Raw genomic sequence first — 21,416 nt, 5'->3', positions numbered from 1 at the left:
TGATGATAGGCCTTCATTCGATCAATATAAATCTGTACAGTAAACACTATTACTTCAGACTTCAGAGACCATCAGTGGTTATGGCTGCTGAAAACTGTTACTAAATATTGTTGCTTGAAGGGTTGTTGACTAGGAAAGCCATGGCGACAGCTGATTATGTGTCCCCATACCTCATGCTTGTGGGAAGAGAGAACTGAGTGAGTGACTGTTCCCAGTGTGTGGGTGGCTGCATGCTATCAGTAACTGTTGCTTGTCCAGGGTCACATGTTTACAGGCTGCCAGGATACAGGCAGAATAGTGCTGACTGCCGCAGAAAGCAACACACTGTTCTGTTCGTCAATCTTCAGCAGTCACTCAGATTTTTTAATGGATTTGTCCTTGTTTATTCACATCATACTGAATTACCTGTTGTTTGCAAGTAGTTATAAAAAGGATCTAAACTACTAAGTGTTGTGTGCATTCACTCACTCATTCACAGCTACCACTTGGCATGGCACAATGTTTATGTGATAACAGTCCTCAAAATCGCATCCAGCAAGGGCATTTTTAAGTTGGAGTTGAAACTGAGTGAAGAGAGCCATTATGCAGGACATGCTAGAACCTCTAGAACAGTACATTTACAGATAAAGATAATTATTTAACTTAAATAGGATAGTGGCTATACTGAGATTGAATTCGAGGCAGGTATCTGTAAATAGAACCACTCTACAACAGTTCACTAATAGATAAGAATTTGATACTTTAGAACAGACAGTACTTAAATTATTAGTTTGTGTGATCAAGATACACTATCAACAGAATAGGAACTGAGTAACTTACCCCTCATACTGCCAGAAGTAACCAACGTCATAGGGAGGTGGTGGTAGTGATGGTAGAGGGGGGCACCCACTAAGTATTACACTATAATACCATCTTTATATTTAAACATGTTTTCTTCTTGTCGTGGTGTATACCTTTCGTATCATCAGTCCATATTTTGATACATAGGTGTAACTCAGCTTTAATTACTAGGGAAATATCATCAAACAAAATCATATTTAATAGAATTTATCAGAGTTCCCTGCAGCATTATCGATGTATAAATTGGTTGTTTGTTGGTGTTTAACACCCCACTCAGCAACATTCCATCTGTATGGTGACAATCTGTAAATAATCGAGTATGGACCAAACAACATATTATACAAACCAGTTATCTCATACCAAGGATCAAACCAGTTTTCCGGGACCAAGAACCAAACCAGTTATCTGAGGCCAAGGATCAACCCAGTCATCTGAGACCAAGGATCAATCCAGTTATGTGATGCCAAGGATCAAACCAAGGATCAACCCTGTTATCTGAGACCAAGGATCAACCCAGTTATCTGAGACCAAGGATCAACCCAGTTATCTTAGACCAAGGAGCAAACCAGTTATCTTAGACCAAGGAGCAAACCAGTTATCTGAGACCAAGGAGCAAACCGGTTTGCTGAGACTAAGGATCAACCCAGTTGGCTGAGACAAAGGATCAACCCAGTTATCTTAGACCAATGATCAAACCAGTTATCTGAGACCAAGGATCAAACCGGTTTTCTTAGCCCAATGGTCAACCCAGTTATCTGAGACCAAGGATCAAACCAGTGACCTATGACAAGGGATTAAACCAGTTATCTGATACAAAGGATTGTACCAGTTACCTGAGACAAAGGATCAGCAGTTTTGAGATTGTAACAGTATCAGATACACGCACACACACACGGTTGTTTATTGATCCATCCTTCATTTTCTTACATTAAATATGATTTATTGAATTCCAAAATAGTGACACATTTGTTAGGAATTAGTGGTATGCTGTAAGGGGTTCACTCTTTAGCCATGAGTAATTGTAAATATCATTACTCATGAAGCAACCCTAGGTGTTTGGCTAGTCATGATCTGGTCCTGCTCTTGTGTTCAGGACCATTGAGCTTGTAAATTCCCTTACACCCACATTGTGACTGTGTCTCATCTTACTCTGCATTTACTCTAAAACTGATCACATCCATCACAATCTCAAGTATCTTGAGTTCTCATGACAAGAAATATTTTGCTTCACTCTTGATCTGTTGAATGAAGACAATTATTGATCATCCTGGAAGTAACTCTAATGGTAGGAAGAATTCCTCCAAGCATCCCCAGGACCTCTTCCTGGTCCTACTCCAGCATTTCCTGCAGCTGAAAGGTATTTATTTGAGTAGCACAATTCCCATGGTCAGTGTGGGTAAGTAAACACCTTCATAGCCAAAAATACAAACAATTCACTAAAGGCTTTTTGTGTACATAGCGTTACACAATGGGAGGTGTTTGCTTACAGTGATGTACATGTGTTTATATGTGACACTTGCTTTTGAGGTTACATCCAGGTAGTTGTTTTATCATCATTATTTGCAAAGACTTATCAGGTAATTGGGTGAAATATGATATGGAGAGTGTTTGTGTTCCATGAATGTTTCAGTGATGTCTCTATCTGCTGTGGATATTGCAGATCTTAGACGTGATCTTTTACAGCCATCAGATTGTGATAGAACGGGATAATGCCAATTAATAATTCACTTTCTGGTATTCTGGCAGTGATGTATTACCTATTACTGATAACTTCACATTTGGACCACTCTCATGGTGATGAAGGTTACGACTGTGATGGCAATGGAAAATATAGCTATTAATTTGTAGTCAGTCAATGGATATTTGCTCCATGCAGAACAGTCATCTTGATTTAAGACCTGTAAGAGATAGTTAGAGTTGCTCCCCTTCATATCACAGTATGTACAGACAGTGTCTGTGTCATCCAGTTTCTGTTGCCAGTGAAACAAACCCAATGTTTGTTAGCCATGCTCAAAAGGAAATTGAAAGCTAAAACTTCCTTTGTTGAAAACTGTTACCGGTAAAGTGCTGTGTGTACAAGATGTGCTCAGGTTGGTGCTGTTTATTTATTTTGAGGCAGTGTAGATAATGCATGGGCATCTGGGAGGGTTTATGTGCTTGTATGTACATGGAAATGTGGGTGGAAACAGGAGGGTAGAGTAATCATAGTTCATGATTACATAGAATATAGTGACGTTTCAAATAATTTTCATCCTTGCCCACCTAACTCCCAAATATCTCACCTCACATAATTATATTGTCTTCACCTACCTACTGGTAAAGGAAATATTTGTGTGTTCTCCTTTCTTAATTTGATGACATAGGTTTACCATTTCTGCAGTCTTCGTGAAACACCCATGTTTTAAGTCATAACATTGATCAAGAATGTATTCTTTGTTAATTGGGATGACTATCAAATAATGTAGCTCAGAATAATCTCTATGTTGAATTATCTTCAAAATGCACAAGTAAAATCAATGGATCTCTCTACTTAGACTGTGATTTTTTCTTTTAAGATTTTTTTCATTTTGTAGCATTTGCTTGTCTTGAAAAAGCCATGGATAAAGTTAGTTGCTGTATGTATGTACATTACCTATGGACTTGAAATGAGCATGTGTAAATATATGTACACTCTTACCATTAGCCGATTATTGCATAACACCAGTGACTGTTTTCTTAACCAACAAACCAGAGAATTATCAAAAGAATATCGATATGCAACATTCTTTATTACTGGGGGGAACAAATACATTACTTAGGCTGGTTTAAATAAAACAAATATAAACATACACGTCACAACATGAACATCCAGTATACATGTATATATGTATGTTTTTCTTTCATTAGCTTGAAGATCGATATCAACACAGTGCATTAACATTGTGTATAACAAACATATATCTTTAAATTATCAAATATAGTTATTGACCCTTTTGGTAAATCCCATAAATGACAAGATGTAAAATTTAAGATTTTAAGAAAGTACCTACATTGTGCCAACTGGGGATAAAGGTTTCACAAAACCAAGAATCCCTGGGGAATACATGGGTGAAATAGGCATCCATCAACCACATCATAGGGGGCAACAAACAGATTGTGTGGTCAGACTCAATGACTTGCTTGATTGTGTGTCATTACAGCCCACCACAATATAGCGTGGATATGGTGACTAACCAAACACAGGACTCCCTCTTATAGTCAGCGTTACCTGTCGACCCTTATTTCTGCACCTGTTGGGGAACACAATACAGCGTGGATATGGTGACTAACCAAACACAGGACTCCCTCTTATAGTCAGCATTACCTGTCGACCCTTATCTCTGCACCTGTTGGGGAACACAATACAGCGTGGATATGGTGACTAACCAAACACAGGACTCCCTCTTATAGTCAGCATTACCTGTCGACCCTTATCTCTGCACCTGTTGGGGAACACAATACAGCGTGGATATGGTGACTAACCAAACACAGGACTCCCTCTTATAGTCAGCGTTACCTGTCGACCCTTATCTCTGCACCTGTTGGGGAACACAATACAGCGTGGATATGGTGACTAACCAAACACAGGACTCCCTCTTATAGTCAGCATTACCTGTCGACCCTTATCTCTGCACCTGTTGGGGAACACAATACAGCGTGGATATGGTGACTAACCAAACACAGGACTCCCTCTTATAGTCAGCGTTACCTGTAGTCATCTTTGCACCTGTTGGGGAACACAATACTGCGACTAACCAAGGACTCCCTCTTATCTCTGCACCTGTTGGGGAACACAATACAGCGTGGATAGGGTGACTAACCAAACACAGGTCTCCCTCTTATAGTCAGCGTTACCTGTCGGAGACCCTTATCTCTGCACCTGTTGGGGAACACTCACAACCCAATCATCACAGGCAATGCATTCTGCTGTAACAGATGCAAAATAATGTTAAACCTACTTACTCATTCCAGCTCCTGGATTTCAACAAACAAATATGTATATATATCCTTCCTTCCACAATATTCTGACATGCCATTTTATGACTACAATGCTGCTCAAAGTGGGATTACACTCACATATTTACTCAATGTTTCAGAAACATGTATTACAACATACAACAGTTGAGACCTAAAGGGATATTGTTACAGCATTACAGAAAACTTTGCTGATATAATGTATCACTGAATGTGTTGGCTGGGAGAATCAAACCCAAGGTGTCTGGGGAAACAGTTGCTAATGAACTACACAACTAACAAATGAAGCAAAGTAACCTTGTAAAATAGATCAGCTGAAGCCTGTCACACATTCTCATCTGGGATTCCTTTTCCAGTGCAGTGTTGTTTGTATATGTCTGATCACATCATGTAAGAACTAATGAACAGAGATTGCTGTTTGTGAGAGTTGCAGTATCAAATTGTTCTCATTGTGAACAAATAACACAGAAGTAGATAAACATATCTTTCATGTAGACAAACATGTCTTTAAGAAGTTGAAGGATTTTCATTATCTTTGATAACGTGTTGTCTGGTTGCTTCCAGTTTCATTTTCTTCTTGTTTAATGAACTGAAGTTGAAACATGAGGATATCTGACATCATGGACTCATTTGCATTAGTTTTCCGTTCTTGTACATTCTTTTAATCCCCACAACACATTTTATCCCCTGCAATGTATCAAAATAGGTAGCGTCTGTGTGGGGTGATGTTTCCAGAGCAGATCTTGAAAACCATCTTCACCAAAATGTATTCACCAAAGTTGTTACACAGGTCTAATAGTGAACTGTGCCTTTTGAGAGTGCAGGAGCTTTTGAAAATATACCTTTTGAGTTTCCATGGCAACAGACTAATCTGGAAACTGTGATGGTGAAACCAAGTACAGAAGCAATGAGGTCTTTATAACGGAAAAACAATACCTTTATGTATAGATTAAAAGAAGTATCATAATGAATCCTAATATGGAAGTGATGGGGTTGTAGTGAATCCTAATACAGTAATGGTTAAGTATATTACACTAATTACAGAAGTTACAATATCTAAAACCAATACCTTAATTGAATACATAGGTAATGAAGACTGAAAATGTTGTTCAGAAATACAATTTGTACTTACTTAGGGTTTCTAAAGTTTTTCTAATTTTGTTAACATCTTTACATTTGATATGCAAACAAGATAACTAGTTGACATTTCCAAGATGGGTCTTTAGCATTGTGGATTATATCAATATTCTCTTGTTACATTTTGGGGGTATTTTTTTAGAAACTGTGAAGCTGCATGATCATGTCTGTTTTTGGTCCTTTCAAACTTGATGCTCTTTGCACATTTCTCATAGAAACCACAAGGTCTATGAAGTTGAAAGTACTTTATTTTCTTTGATATAGATGGAATAGTTTTAATTTGACCTCATATATTTGTGAAATACATTGTCTCATGGCTCTAAGTTGATGAAGCTTATGGGAAGTTTCTGAACAATACTTTTCCATATTGTAAAGTGTTATTTTACTGTTACAGCTGAAAGATATGGCATATTTCATCATCATCCTGTTTATTGTGGTGACAAGTTTCGGCGTGGTGCGTCAGTCGATCCACTACCAGAAAGAAGACATGAACTGGTCCCGAGTACTCAGGAACGTGTGGTTCTATCCATACTGGATGATATATGGAGAGTTGTTTGCAGAGGATATAGATCGTAAGTGGAAGTAGATACACATATGGTGGTTCCATAAACTAGATTCCATAGATTGTGAGGCTCTCTAAATGCTATATTTAATCTCAGGCTTTGTCATTCAAAATGGGTCTGCAGGAGATATCATTGCAATGAAATTCCATCACAAAGTTTTGTACACCATAGTTGTGATATCTGTCACTCTGATGTCAGTAAACTCTCTGCGTAGTCTGGTTAGCTGAACTTTTAACACTCAGGACACTGCTTGTGACTGTTTTCAAACAGTTGGCTGAAGGAATTGCATGGAATATAGAATGTCACCTTTTGATGTCAAATATATTAAGACTCATCAGAAACAAAGTTTCAAACTCTGAACTTTCAGCTTTTATAGACTGAAGTAAGTTGTTGTATTTGATATCAAAAGACAACTGTGTGAGATTCTCAGTTAGTCTACCTTCTGAAAAAACACTAAGCAATAATCTGTATTTACATAGTATTTAATGTCTTTCAACACACTCAACAGCTACTTTGATACATAATATTGATAAGGAGAATGATGATACTATTTTTGGGATATACAACTTCCTTATTGTGAAAGGCGACGTTTCGACATAGATTCTAATGTCGTTGTCAAGCAAGTGATAACATAGAAGTGATCACAACATCACCTTTCATAATAAAGAAGTTGTATATCCATAAAAATACATCATCATTCTTCATCACCCCAACTTCAAAAATGCCCATCAAGGAAATAATATTGATCAGAAAGTGATTCTATTTTTTCTTTAAGATTATATGAATGCTAAAATTGTTCAATGATTGAGAAAATATAATGGTCATTTTCCTCCTGAAAGATCAGTTTTGACAACAATCCAAAATAGTGTTGGATTTAATGACCATTGGTATCATATGGGGTTGACAAGTGTTGATGGACGGCCATTAAATGTGAATGCAAGTGAACAAATACAATATTAAATGTATTTTTAGAATTGTTTGTACCGTAAAAGTACCATCATGGATAAATGTGTTTTTGTTTCAGCATGTGAGCATAGTGACACATGTCCGTACGGATCGTGGGTCGCGCCAGCCATAATGTCTGCCTACCTCCTTGTGGCCAATATACTGATGATCAACCTTCTTATTGCAAGATTTAAGTAAGTAATTTAAGTAAGTACAATGAATGCAGATTTATCATGGAGGCATGTAGATAATGAAATCTACAGGGTTGGTTCAAGATTGAAAACTCCTGGAACTTTAGATTTGACCAGATCAAGAAGTTTCATAACAGTTCTCAAGACATTAACCTGATATTTTATGTACCAGTATCTTATCATAGTTTGAAATAAAATTCTTGAAAAATGAAGAATGCTGAAGAAAGTAACCATCTTTATCCCACATGCAATGGCAATGCAATACAGCTTCTCATTCAGGCAAATATACCCAAATCAGTGCAAACTGAACACAAGGGTTGTGGTCACATATATGCTATTAATGAGACTTTTGATTTAATACATTATATTATCACAGGAGGAATAAGGAGGTGAGGAAACTGGATGAAGTATATACTGGTGATAATTAAAAGTACAGGTTTATGGGAGGTCTAATGCTTGTGTTGTCTAGTGGACAGTGCATCTGTCTTGAGAACAAAAAGTCAGGCAGTTAAAGCCCAGCCACAACATTCCAAGTCTGTCTCATAGTCCCTGAACTGCATTATTATCCCTTCTGCCAAGCTCTTCTGCAATGCTAAAGCCTTAAATGAAGCAAGTTTAGATTTCCTCAGGTCTGAAACTTCCTTCTCACTGGGGCTCACTTTCAGTGTAAGAGGAATTGTTTGTTTCTATCAAAATTATATATATTCAGAGACTAAGCATTAGTCTTCATCATAGTCTACCATAAGATGTTAAATGGTACTTATTGTTTCCCTGCCTGGCGTTCACTATTACCATGATAAAACAGGGACTATGTTTTAGTTTAAGCATATTTTATTCACAAAGTGAAAAGGATCAGGACTGTTTAGCTCAGAGTCAACATGCCATGTGTGAGTGGGGTCAATATGCCATGTGTGAGTGGGGTCAATATGCCATGTGTGAGTGGGGTCAATATGCCATGTGTGAGTGGGGTCAATATGCCATGTGTGAGTGGGGTCAATATGCCATGTGTGAGTGGGGTCAACATGCCATGTGTGAGTGGGATCAATATGCCATGTGTGAGTGGGGTCAATATGCCATGTGTGAGTGGGGTCAATATGCCATGTGTGAGTGGGGTCAATATGCCATGTGTGAGTGGGATCAATATGCCATGTGTGTGTGAGTGGGAGTCAATATGCCACGTGTGAGTGGGGTCATGCCATGTGTGAGTGGGGTCATGTCACATGTGTGAGTGGGGTCATGTGTGAGTGGGGTCAATATGCCATGTGTGAGTGGGGTCAATATGTCATGTGTGAGTGGGGTCAATATGCCATTTGTGAGTGGGGTCAATATGTCATGTGTGAGTGGGGTCAATATGCCATGTGTGAGTGGGGTCAATATGTCATGTGTGAGTGGGGTCAATATGTCATGTGTGAGTGGGGTCAATATGCCATGTGTGAGTGGGGTCAATATGCCATGTGTGAGTGGGGTCAATATGTCATGTGTGAGTGGGGTCAATATGCCATGTGTGAGTGGGGTCAATATGCCATGTGTGAGTGGGGTCAATATGCCATGTGTGTGAGTGGGGTGGGGTCAATATGCCATGTGTGAGTGGGGTCAATATGTCATGTGTGAGTGGGGTCAATATGCCATGTGTGAGTGGGGTCAATATGTCAGTGGGGTGTGAGTGGGGTCAATATGCCATGTGTGAGTGGGGTCAACATGCCATGTGTGAGTGGGGTCAATATGCCATGTGTGTGAGTGGGGTCAATATGCCATGTGTGAGTGGGGTCAATATGCCATGTGAGTGGGGTCAATATGCCATGTGTGAGTGGGGTCAATATGCCATGTGTGAGTGGGGTCAATATGTCATGTGTGAGTGGGGTCAATATGCCATGTGTGAGTGGGGTCAATATGCCATGTGTGAGTGGGGTCAATATGCCATGTGTGAGTGGGGTCAATATGCCATGTGTGAGTGGGGTCATGCCACGTGTGAGTGGGGTCAATATGCCATGTGTGAGTGGGGTCAACATGCCATGTGTGAGTGGGGTCAATATGCCATGTGTGAGTGGGGATGTCATGTGTGAGTGGGGTCAATATGCCATGTGTGAGTGGGGTGCCATGTGTGAGTGGGTCAATATGTCATGCCATGTGTGAGTGGGGTCAATATGCCATGTGTGTGTGTGTGGGTCAATATGCCATGTGTGAGTGGGGTCAATATGCCATGTGTGAGTGGGGTCATGCCATGTGTGAGTGGGGTCAATAGTGATGTCAATATGCCATGTGAGTGGGGTCAATATGCCATGTGTGAGTGGGGTCAATATGCCATGTGTGAGTGGGGTCAATATGCCATGTGTGAGTGGGGTCAATATGCCATGTGTGAGTGGGGTCAATATGCCATGTGTGAGTGGGGTCAATATGCCATGTGTGAGTGGGGTCAATATGCCATGTGTGAGTGGGGTCAACATGCCATGTGTGAGTGGGGTCAATATGCCATGTGTGAGTGGGGTCAACATGTGTGGGTCAATATGCCATGTGTGTGAGTGGGGTCAATATGCCATGTGTGAGTGGGGTCAATATGCCATGTGTGAGTGGGGTCAATATGCCATGTGTGAGTGGGGTCAATATGCCATGTGTGAGTGGGGTCAATATGCCATGTGTGAGTGGGGTCAACATGCCATGTGTGAGTGGGGTCAATATGCCATGTGTGAGTGGGGTCAATATGCCATGTGTGAGTGGGGTCAATATGCCATGTGTGAGTGGGGTATTCATGTTGGGCATTTATAAATACAGCATGGAATGTATGTGGCCCAGCACTATAGAACTGTCTGTCTGGAATTGTACAATTGAGTGGGGTATTCTGTGACAAGTCCAGACTGAAACATACCATGAACTACTGACACGGATGTCAGACGCTGTACAGGAACATAACTCCTGCTTGTCAGCCAAGAATAGAATAGTCTTTGAAGACATTTTATCTCAAGTCAGTTTTGACGTTTCATGTTGTTTGGTGTGATATTATTGTCACTGGGAAAAGGAAAGAATACATCACAGCTTGTGATACATGTTGTTCTTGACTGGAGCCAGGCAATAAATCCATCAGGTTATCTTCCCGATGAGATTTACAATGTAGCAGACCTAGAAAAAGAACTAGTGATTGATGAAGGTTGACTCCTGTTGTTGTGGAGTCTCTGACCAAACAAATGCCGCAAATTCAACAGATAAAGTTACTAGTTAATGGCTTGTAATAGTATTAATTGGTAAATTCTGCTTTCCTAGTCCATTTATTTTGTTTTCATCAGAAAACCGTTCCTTTGTTCCTTACAACTACCATAATAAATATGTACTGTAGCTTCTGCAGTCCATCCATCAAAGGCAGAGAGTCACCTGAATACAAACATGCTTTGTCCTTATCCTGAAATGGAAACCCTATTCCATTGTCATCAAGGTGACGGATCAAACAGCAGGCAGGGGGCAATGTCCAATCAGAAAACTGATCATTTCTGATTTGCTCTCATGGGGTTTTTTATGGAGAAATTGTTATTTTTAACTATGACACGGGTTGTATGCTACATCGATTAAGTTCATAATCTATTTTTGGTCCAATTAAGGTTCAGAGTATTACTTGTCTCCCTGTGACACCATGAGCTCTTACCTTGTATGCCTCTCCATTTGCATATAATCTCTCCATCTTCAAATCTAGTTAGAACTATTATGTCATTTACTTCATCGTCTCAATGACCTCACGGGTATTTGGGTCAGCAGTCTATGTTGGTCACAGAGGTAACCAATTTGTGGATTGTGTGTCTGTTGTTGTGGATTGTGTGTCAATGGTTGTGGATTGTGTGTCTGTGGTTGTGGATTGTGTGGTTGTGGTTGTGGATTGTGTGGTTGTGGATTGTGTGTCCTTGGTTGTGGATTGTGTGTCTGTGGTTGTGGATTGTGTGGTTGTGGATTGTGTGTCCTTGGTTTTGGATTGTGTGTCTTTGGTTGTGGATGGTGTGTTCATGGTTGTGGATTGTGTGTCTGTGAATGTGTGTCCATGGTTGTGGATTGTGTGTCCGTGGTTGTGGATTGTGTGTCTGTAGTTGTGGATTGTGTGTCTGTGGTTGTGGATTGTGTACCTGTAGTTGTGGATCGTGTGTCCGTTGTTGTGGATTGTGTGTCTGTGGTTGTGGATTGTGTGTCTGTGGTTGTGGATTGTGTGTCCGTGGTTGTGGATTGTGTGTCTGTGGTTGTGGATTGTGTGTCTGTGGTTGTTGCTCACAAGATCAGTATGTGGATTGTCTGGTTTAGACTGTACTTGTCTAGACTGCACTGGTCTAGACTGCACTTACAGGCTGTCCTCATATAGGTGCAATATTGCTGAGTGCGACATTGAACAACAGTCAAACAAAAAACCTTTCCCATTGTACAATGAAAGTAAACTGTTCATGTTGCCAAATACAAAATGGCCACTACAGCAGATCGTTTTGGGTAAAGGTAATGCTGAGTAAATATTCCAGGGCTGCTTATTTTAACTGTAAACAACCACTTAAATAAGTCTTCAGAGCTCAGACTATTGTGGACTGATGCTAAAGCTTTTTTTATACAGGTCATTGCTGTGCTACCATTTAAACTTTTTAAATGCCTTATATGCACAAGAAATGCATGGGCATATATAAAGATTACTTACAGATTGCTCAACAGGACGTTAAGGGGCCTTATTGGAGATGGGTGCCTCATATGACATTGTGTTATAAACATTATGAGCCAAGGACAGAAAAATGAATCCTGTTTGACTCCTGACGTGTATCAGAATTGTAGTTGGCAGGTTACAGATAACTAATATGTCTATGCTATTGTGAATTCGGAGTCAGATTGGTCCCCACCAACCAGGTCAACACTCAAATCTTCCCTTCTCCCTTGTTCTTTCCTCAACTGCCTTTACAGAAATATTCAAACCACCTTCCTTGTAGCCTTGTCCGTCGCACCTCCACCACTCAGGTTTAACTTTGTGTTTACAGTTCAACATTCTACAAGAACAACGCCATCTCACTTGAGATCTGGAAATTCCAGCGGTATGAACTGATTCAAGAATATGAAATGAGGCCCATCCTGCCACCACCTCTAATTATTTTCAGCCATCTTTACCTGGCATTCAAGTACCTTAGACGACGCTGCAAGGGCAAGAGGGACTACTACGACAATGGACTCAGTAAGTGGGCACAGAGGGTTTTATTACATTTTCTGAAATATCTAAATACAAAAGTTGACAAATAATGGAATTAGAAAACCCTCTGTGGCTGGTATATTGTTGTTTGATGGATGCTTCGAGTTTCGTCCACTACTCTAGTGTCATACTCTGTATGAATTGACTCCATGCCACTCTCAACCACTCGCAATGTTCGATGACAAAGATTGGTGCCTCTACTTTTCAAACTGGTTTGAAATAGCAAACAAAAAAGTAGCAGTCATGTCTATATTTACCCAGACAAAGAATGTTTTGATGATGTAGTGTATCTTCTGTGACATGGGAACCTATTTCGTTGTTCTGTTTCTCTGTGGTTTTCTGTATTGTGTCACTTCCATAAATGGATAAATATTCTAGTATGTCTTTTAATTGTAGAATTGTTCCTGTCGAAGGAGGACACAGAGAAACTTCATGATTTTGAGGAGGAATGTATGGAAGACTACTTCCGGGACAAAGAAATCAAGTTCCAATCCTCATCTGAAGAACGAATCAGACTCATCAATGAGAGGTCAGTTGCAGACTTCTCTGTCACCAATACTGATGGCAGATTTCAGTTTGATTGATAAGTCCTGCTCAATCCTGAAACTGTCTTTTTCATATTGTATGGACTTTCTTGTAAGCATAATGTACATTTTGTTTTATACAGGTATGTTTTGAGTGAGTGAGTTTAGTTTTACCCCACACTCAGCAATATTCCAGCTATGTGGCACCAGTCTACGAATAATTGAGTCTGGACCAGGCAATCCAGTCATCAACAGCATGAGCATCTAACTATGCAATTGGGACACGATGACATGTGTCAACCAAGTCAGCGAGTCTGACCACCCGATCGCGTTAGTCACCTCTTACGACAAGCATGGTATACTGAAGATCAATTCTAACCCCGATCTTCACAGTTGGTATGTTTTGAAGATATGCCTTGAAATTATTAGATTACTTCTTGATTTTTTGGTTCCTTTTTTTTATGGGGGGTAAAAGTCATCATTATGTACATATAATCATATTCTTTGTTGTAGGGTTGAAAGTATGTCCATGCGGGTTGATGACATGAACCAGAAAGAGAATACCATCAAGCTCTCTCTTCAGACTGTGGACTATCGTCTTGGTCGACTGGAAGAGATTGCACACCAAACTGCAGACGCTCTCAACTATATCCAGGCATGTCTTGCTCATGGTGAGAATCGCTCTTTCCCAACCACCCGGTTCCTCCACCCTTCCATATCCAGCCATGATTCCGTCATAGAACAGGACCTTCCAGCAATCATCATGGAGCCACTAATGACCCATGATCGGGGTCGTGCCTCCAGCTCTGACTTGTCTCATGGAAGAATAACACCAGAGACTCAAATGCATAGTCAGCCATCTCCTGTACTGATACATTCGAAGAAGCCACTGAACCATGAACAGTTAGAAAAGTTCACCAATTACAGCCGGGGTCGACAGCTGAGTGGAGGCACCTATTCCAGCTTACCGTCTGTGGATACACAACCTGGAAGTGTTGATGGGCAGGATTCACAGAAAGATGGTACTTCTGGAGAGTCTGCATTACGATCACCTGAAACAAGTTACGACATTTCCAATGATAAGACCTTTAACAAATCCAATTCTGCTGTTCCTGCAGAAGATCTAACACCTGTTACAACTGCATCCAGCCCTGCAACCATTGCCCCAAGTGAGGCTACCGTTGCTCGAAACCCTCTGCAGTTATTCAATCTCCAGTGGTTGTCCCTCCATCCCCTGTTTCTGATAACCCAGCTACCCCTGTGACTGTTGTAACCATAGCATCTCCGACAGTGTCACCTCCTTCTCCCTTACTCTCCCCAGACAACACAAGTACTCCCATCAGTAACTCTGAAGTGCCACTTCTACAAAGAAGACATGGGCCTAAGCTATCCACTATAAGTCTCAATAAGGCTAAGATGAGTCCTGAATCTAAATTACGAATCATTGGAGCACAGAACATCAATCTGCAAGAAGCATCTTCAACCGCTGAATCTCATGGAGAGATCACACTCAGTCCTGGCTCAAGTGCTGTTTTCACCACAGCCAAACTCCCTGCAGCGACCAATACATCTTCAATACAAGGTCCAGACAAACCAGACAATCTCAATCTGAATGCAACCAAAAAGACTGATTGGAAGTCTGTACTCTCTGGTAAAACTGATCATGCATACACTCCGATCTCACCTGAGGTCACCCCACTGACGCCTTCTAAGTCGATCACCCAAACTACAGGGTCATTCACTACGCCAGATCCTGAGGTGGTCCCACAATCTGCAGTCAGGGATTTATCATCAATCCTAACCCCACTACATGCAGAGTACACTTCAATCACAGATGACATCGATACATCATGCATTAAAGACAGGAGCCCACAACGAAGTCCCACATCAAGCAACGTTTTCTTCTCTGACAGCTTTTCAGGATCTGCTCCCCTGGAGACCCCAGCCTACAAGAGTGAGAAGGAACTCCTCCGGAAGGCGGAGGAGATTGAACATCGCAAGATGGAGCAGGTGATCAGGCACAGACTCCGACAGATATCCATGGATGAGAGTGACAGTATCAGCGACATCGCCAAGCTGGTTGTGAATGAGCTGGGAATGGATGTGAAAAATGTCCCTCAGGAGGACGAGGTCGAGGAGGATGAGGAGGAGTGTGAGGAAGAAGAGAAGATCATGTTTGGTGGAGTGGAAATCAAGATCTCATCTTGCAGCAGTCAGGAGAGCGATCAGCCACCTCCACATTGTTGACCTCACGATCACTTAGGAAATATACTGTACTTGATCTAGGCTCAAGAACTGACCCTACTGTGGACAGACCTGATTATTCAATGGTTTCTTCAAGAAGAAATTCACTCCCTGAAGAGCATGGATTACAGCTGAATTATCAGCCAGATGAGATCATTGAGGTCAAGGCTGTTCTACAGGGTCCTCCATATCTGTGATCATGATGAACCCAGGTTACTGTGCAAAGGGTAGACTGATGCTGTGTGAGCATAGCAATTCACTCAACGATATTCAACCACTAGTGCTATTTAGATCAGGTTGATGCTATCTGACAGTGACCACGATTACTCTGCCTGCCTTGCCGGTGGTTGTGATAATCATCAACCTTGTGGACCTCCCTCCCGTTGACTGACACCTGCTCATCATAGTCTCTTGCTAAAGTAGGCAACTGTTGTTGGTTCCTGTATATCTTACATCATGCAAACAGCTGCAATGCACATAGAACAACCGGTTTGGTACAGTGGAATATTACAGACATATATTTTTTTTGGTGGCCAAGCTTCTCTTGCTCCCTGTAAGCTTTGGGGTATTTTGGTGTGTTGCTTTTGGAGTGTGGTTTATGTTTCCACTTTTCTGGTTCTTATGCAGTAAAGTAAAGACAATATTAATAACTACTTTTAAAAGAAATTATTGTGAAGCAGTCCAGTTAAATCATTGTGTTAGAGGAAAGATTTGGTTCAATGTTATGTTCACCAAAACTAAAGACTTTGCAATTCATAGATTCTAGTTTTTTCCCCTTGAACTCACAGAGGTAAAACTAAAGACATTGCAGTTCTTGGATTCTTATTATTTCCCAGGAAGTTTGTGAAAAATAATTTTGTAATAGTGTTTTGTCAAAACACTGATACTGCTGTGGTAAACAGGTATTTGCATTGTATCGAAGTTTTGTATAATCAGAGGTAGTAGATCGAGGGTTGAGATCACTTGTAACATTGTACAAGTATAAACACACGAGTGGAGCATTCATTGTGTTATTGTCTTGCCACTTCAGTTTTGTCATTATGAAGATTTATTTTGGTCATTGCCCAAGAACACAATATAGTCTAAGATAGTTTCATTTTGTATCAGATACCTTTGTGTATCATGCATAGGAAAGATGAGTGCCATTGTTGGACTTGGGCTCAGCGATCAAATCTAGTTAACTAACTGGGTAACCTGGTGGTATGTGGGTTCATTCAGCCAAGTTTGTGATGATTAGTTACAATGATGTTACAGTACTTGTACTCACTAGATGGTAAATTGTAACTGTGTCACGATATACACGATATGTAGGAGCCACCTGTACACTCTCACTTCCATGTTGGATGTTTTTGTCACTGTCATTGGAGTGAAATGTACAGCATAGTTCACAAGGTAACATTCAGGGTTAAGGTCATGTGATTCGAAGATGTTGTTAGTTGTTTTCCATTGTGTTTATGTTATTCCTAAATCATTGGCTTAAGAATGAGCACATCATTTGTTGAAATTGTAACTTCATGGATAATGTCAGGATTAAGTATTTAGAGTACTTTCCAGATTTCTCGAATCATTCAAAATTGTTACTGGAGTATTTAATAATTACAGTGTTTCTATATTTTGTGAAAATGACAAAAACTATATGGAAGGTGATAACAGTCAGTAGTTAGAAAGCGTGACATTTGGTTTATGCAATTTGTGTGTTGTTGAAACTAATGTGTTTATGAATGATGTAAGGATGGTGTCACCTGCCCCACTGACTGTATGCAAGAGTTGTTTCAACCAATGGATGCATGGTAATATACAGTGTCACCCTGAGCACTGTCTGTGAGGACCCCTCACTCTCACTGTGATGTCACCAACCTTCTCAAGCAATACTGTACCTATAGTCTCACTTGTCACTGTCACTGTGATATTGGCCTCAGCCACACACAGTCTGCAAGTTGCACTACAATATACCTTGATGTTCATTACAATGTGTGAACATAGAATGCTAAGACTTTTGTTTGAGGAACACTTCTCTTGAAGTTAGTGCTTGATCCATCTGAGAAATATTCTCAAGGAATTACATATTTGATGTTTGAGTTTATGTCCTGTAAGGTACTGTGTTGCAAGCTAGTTTTCTCAAATAATTATGCTATGAGGAAATATTTATCAATTTTACTTTATGATTTGGAGTGAGTTTTATGTTTGATGGCCAAGGGCACTCTTTGTCCTTTGTCTATGGAGGTTGAGATAGGATCTCTCTCATAACAGGTTATTTACATTAGGAAATACCAGGATATACTGTTAATGTCCGGTTGCTGTGTCCAGCTAGAACTATAAAGTGAAACTTCTATGGTCATGGTTTCATACATAACTAAATGAGAGTATATGTGTTTCATACATCCTCACGTTAACTGTGTAGTAGATAAAGAGATTTGTTAACAACACCTATTGCTGAAGTTACAATTGCTATGACATCTATTAATTGATTCAAAAATATGTTGTGACTGTAACAATGAAATTATTTTGATGTTCAGTAAAACTAATAACAGGCATAAGTCCAGTACAAAACTTATCATTTCCCGTCTCGCACCAAGTGAGACATTGTATCTAATGTATTCAACAGTGATGTTCTGCTTTTTACATTTTAAGCACAAAACAGCTGACTTTAATCTTCTTTTTTTAAATCATTACTTATGAAGCACCTTTTTACAAGTTGTTTCACACCTATCAACAAATATTTCATGAAAATGTGAATGTTGTCATTTTCACAAAAGCTTGAACACATTTCGTCACCCATCAATCTCTATTTCCAATGTGACATGTAATTGATGTTATGATATTGTGATAAGGGCAGCTAAATGTGTAAGGGAATATAAATATATGCTGAACATATATTACCGTATGTGGGACTCTTAATACTTGAATGGCAAGGATTTTATGCAAGGTAATGATTAACATAACATCCTGCAGATTGGAACTAATTTCACAAAATGCTCAAAATGATTATTTGTTTAGGTAACTCAACTTGCTTGAATATATTGGAAAATTAATAAATCAGCATAAATGTATTATCTTTTGGGAGTAAGTACCTTGTAATCCATCCACATTATAGAGAGCAAGTTTTGTGTCTAGTTGAACATGTGACAAACATCTAAAAGTACAAGTGTCACTTACATGAGTTGTCACTGAACTTGTGCTGATACAGGTGAGCTACAGCGGTTAGCTCACTGTGCAGCACTAGATACAGTTTTCTTGCAATAATATTTATTCCCATCATGCAAATTGCACCAGACATCGATATCAATTGTAAATATACGTTTCATTTGTTACAACTATCAAATGTCATACCTTTTACCTGGAGTAATATTGTTTTCTTATTTTAATAAGTGCACCAAATAGTTTTATTGACATTTTCATATTTATCTGTTGTTTAATCTTTATCTTTTAGACTTTGTTTTCAAAGGGGATTAACTTATTATTGAACAGTAATCAAAGATAAAAGATACTCTGTGTACGTTGTGGTTAATCTCGAAGGTCAGTGAAACAGGTGCCATGTCAGTTAGATAGATATAGTGGCGTGCATCAACTAACCATGATTCCATTGCCAACTGCTACTGGTAATTTACCTGCAAAACGCCACCTAGAATGACATCATGATGCAGTGCCAAAACAGAAATGTCAAATTTCAACTTATACCAAAGATAAAATGAAATGTATGGACTTAGTTGATATTTAATTCTACAGATATTTTCTTGAAGGTAATTGTAACTTAGGAAGTAATAGATTAAACCCCATCCCAGTAAACAGTTGAACAATATATATTCTGTTCAATATTTTGAATGAATATAATATGTTCAATATTTTGAATGAATTTCTGCTGCAGACCAATGATCCTAGAACATTTCTTCTTTTTGGTTGATCTTTATGGATAACTTGCAAATCTGAAAGTTCCACCTTTCAGCTGATGGGGTTAATCTTTTGCATTCCAGATCCATATGTGAGTATTATTACAGCCCTCATGTAGTCCTCGTTTAAACAAATGTTAGGTATTTGTCTGCTGCAGATACATTGTGTAAGTAATACCTCATTAGCCATTTGAACAATTACTGTTATGGTATATCTTGCTTGCTATCATTGTAATGTCATACCGGATATGTGACTACATGAATCGTGTCACCAGTGTTGACATGTTAGTGTGGGTAATGGAGAACAAACTAAGCCATGTCATTTCTGCAGCACCATGACATTTTCTATAAAACGCTGATGAGTTTCAAAGACATTCCTATCTTGACAATACTTACTACTATCTAGGAATGATTTCGTCATTACTTAAATGTTTGCTAGATACAAGAGAAGAATTCAAGAGTATATCTCTGGATATGTGCACTCTTTTGTTACCTTCCACTTTCTCAGTGAGCTAGTCATGGAAGTATTTCCAGCGTAAAGACACAGGGTAGGAGGTGTTAGACTGGGTCCACATCTTGCCAGATAATTTATTCAGTGCCTCTTTGAGGGGCCAGCAGAGATATAGGCCTTTTGACATTGCCAACATCTGAATGTCTAGAACAACCCATGAAAACAACATCACACAGACTAATCTTCATTCTTTGTTAGGGTTGTTTTCAAATTTATACATATTTAAGGAACAACGAGCCTTTACTTTACTTTCCTTGAGGGGAAAATATGTGACATAGATTTCTTAGACTGAGTGAATGGTGTTTTATGCCATAATCAGCATTATTAGTGCTTTTCAAATCTGACCAACACAAACTAGTTGTTGATAATTAATTATTTGTCAGGCTGCAATGACACGCAAACTGATGACACAATAGGACAATGATATCTATTTTTAAAATCAGTGGATTTGGGCATATCATGTCAGTGTTTCCCATCTAACCCACAGTGAAGTTCAAAAGGTGAAACATAATAATCATTTTCTGTTGATAAAACATTTTAGATGTAAGTGTGTGAGAGTGAATAGGTTTGGATCTACTGACCACAAGCAATATGCATCTTCTTCTCACTACTGAGTCGCCAGCTTCCTCCGCATCTTTATCACAGCGTTATTTATTTATTTCCTCAGTGCTATGCTTCTTTTGTACCCATAAAACAATAATATTGAAAAAAATGTATATGATATATTTATGTGTACAAGATTTATTTAAACTAACTTCTGTTAAAAGTATAAATTAAACTGGAAATAAGAAACTATATTACAATGAACTATTTTTACTTGTATGTAGAATGTAAATAAATCCATTTATACATGTTCTTTTATTGTTTTGTTATGCTTTGTTACCTTACTGGAAATACATGGTGACAGTTTGAAGGTCTTACTGTAGTATTTACATTCAGTCACTTTCAGTGTAATTTGGGAGCCAATTCCTTTGTCTTACCCTTTCGTCCTCCATAAACCAGCATAGCTGACAGGTCCTGAAAGTGTCAGGAATGCATCACCTCTGCTGACTGCTAAATACATTGGGGACAAAACAAATCATCTCAAAATCTGGATAATATGTATCGGCTCAACTGAATGAGATGTTTGTATTTGATTATTTACATAGAGCTGGGAATATTGTTGACAATGAACCAACCAAGCCGGATCCAGTGTATTCACATATTACGAATAGCAGTGGCCACTGGGGACCTTAGCCAGTGAGTGAGTGAGTTTTACACAGCACTCAGCCATATTCCAGCAATATGGCAGCGGTCTGTAAATCATCGTGTCTAGACCAGACAATCCGGTGATTAACAGCATGAGTATCAATCTACACAATAGGGATACTATGTCATGTGTCAACCAAACCAG

The 21,416-nt window shown here is 39.4% G+C and overlaps 1 protein-coding gene across 1 annotated transcript in view; it reads left to right on the top strand.

Annotated features, from left to right (window-relative positions):
* Positions 1 to 20,879, top strand: part of LOC124268097 (transient receptor potential cation channel subfamily M member 3-like) — a 131,995-nt gene extending 111,116 nt beyond the window's left edge. Inside the window, 6 exon segments of the mRNA XM_046703115.1 lie at positions 6,365 to 6,542; positions 7,558 to 7,672; positions 12,652 to 12,842; positions 13,254 to 13,386; positions 13,895 to 14,645; positions 14,648 to 20,879. Coding sequence (XP_046559071.1) covers positions 6,365 to 6,542; positions 7,558 to 7,672; positions 12,652 to 12,842; positions 13,254 to 13,386; positions 13,895 to 14,645; positions 14,648 to 15,628 — 2,349 coding nt within the window. The 3' untranslated portion in view covers positions 15,629 to 20,879.
* Positions 20,880 to 21,416: the final 537 nt, after the last annotated feature.

Source organism: Haliotis rubra, unplaced genomic scaffold (assembly GCF_003918875.1).
Source record: "Haliotis rubra isolate DU_JTF1 unplaced genomic scaffold, ASM391887v1 Scf136, whole genome shotgun sequence".
Taxonomy (NCBI): Eukaryota; Metazoa; Mollusca; class Gastropoda; order Lepetellida; family Haliotidae; genus Haliotis; species Haliotis rubra.
Note: the sequence above shows the minus strand (reverse complement) of the source record. Positions and strands in the feature narration are given on the sequence as shown.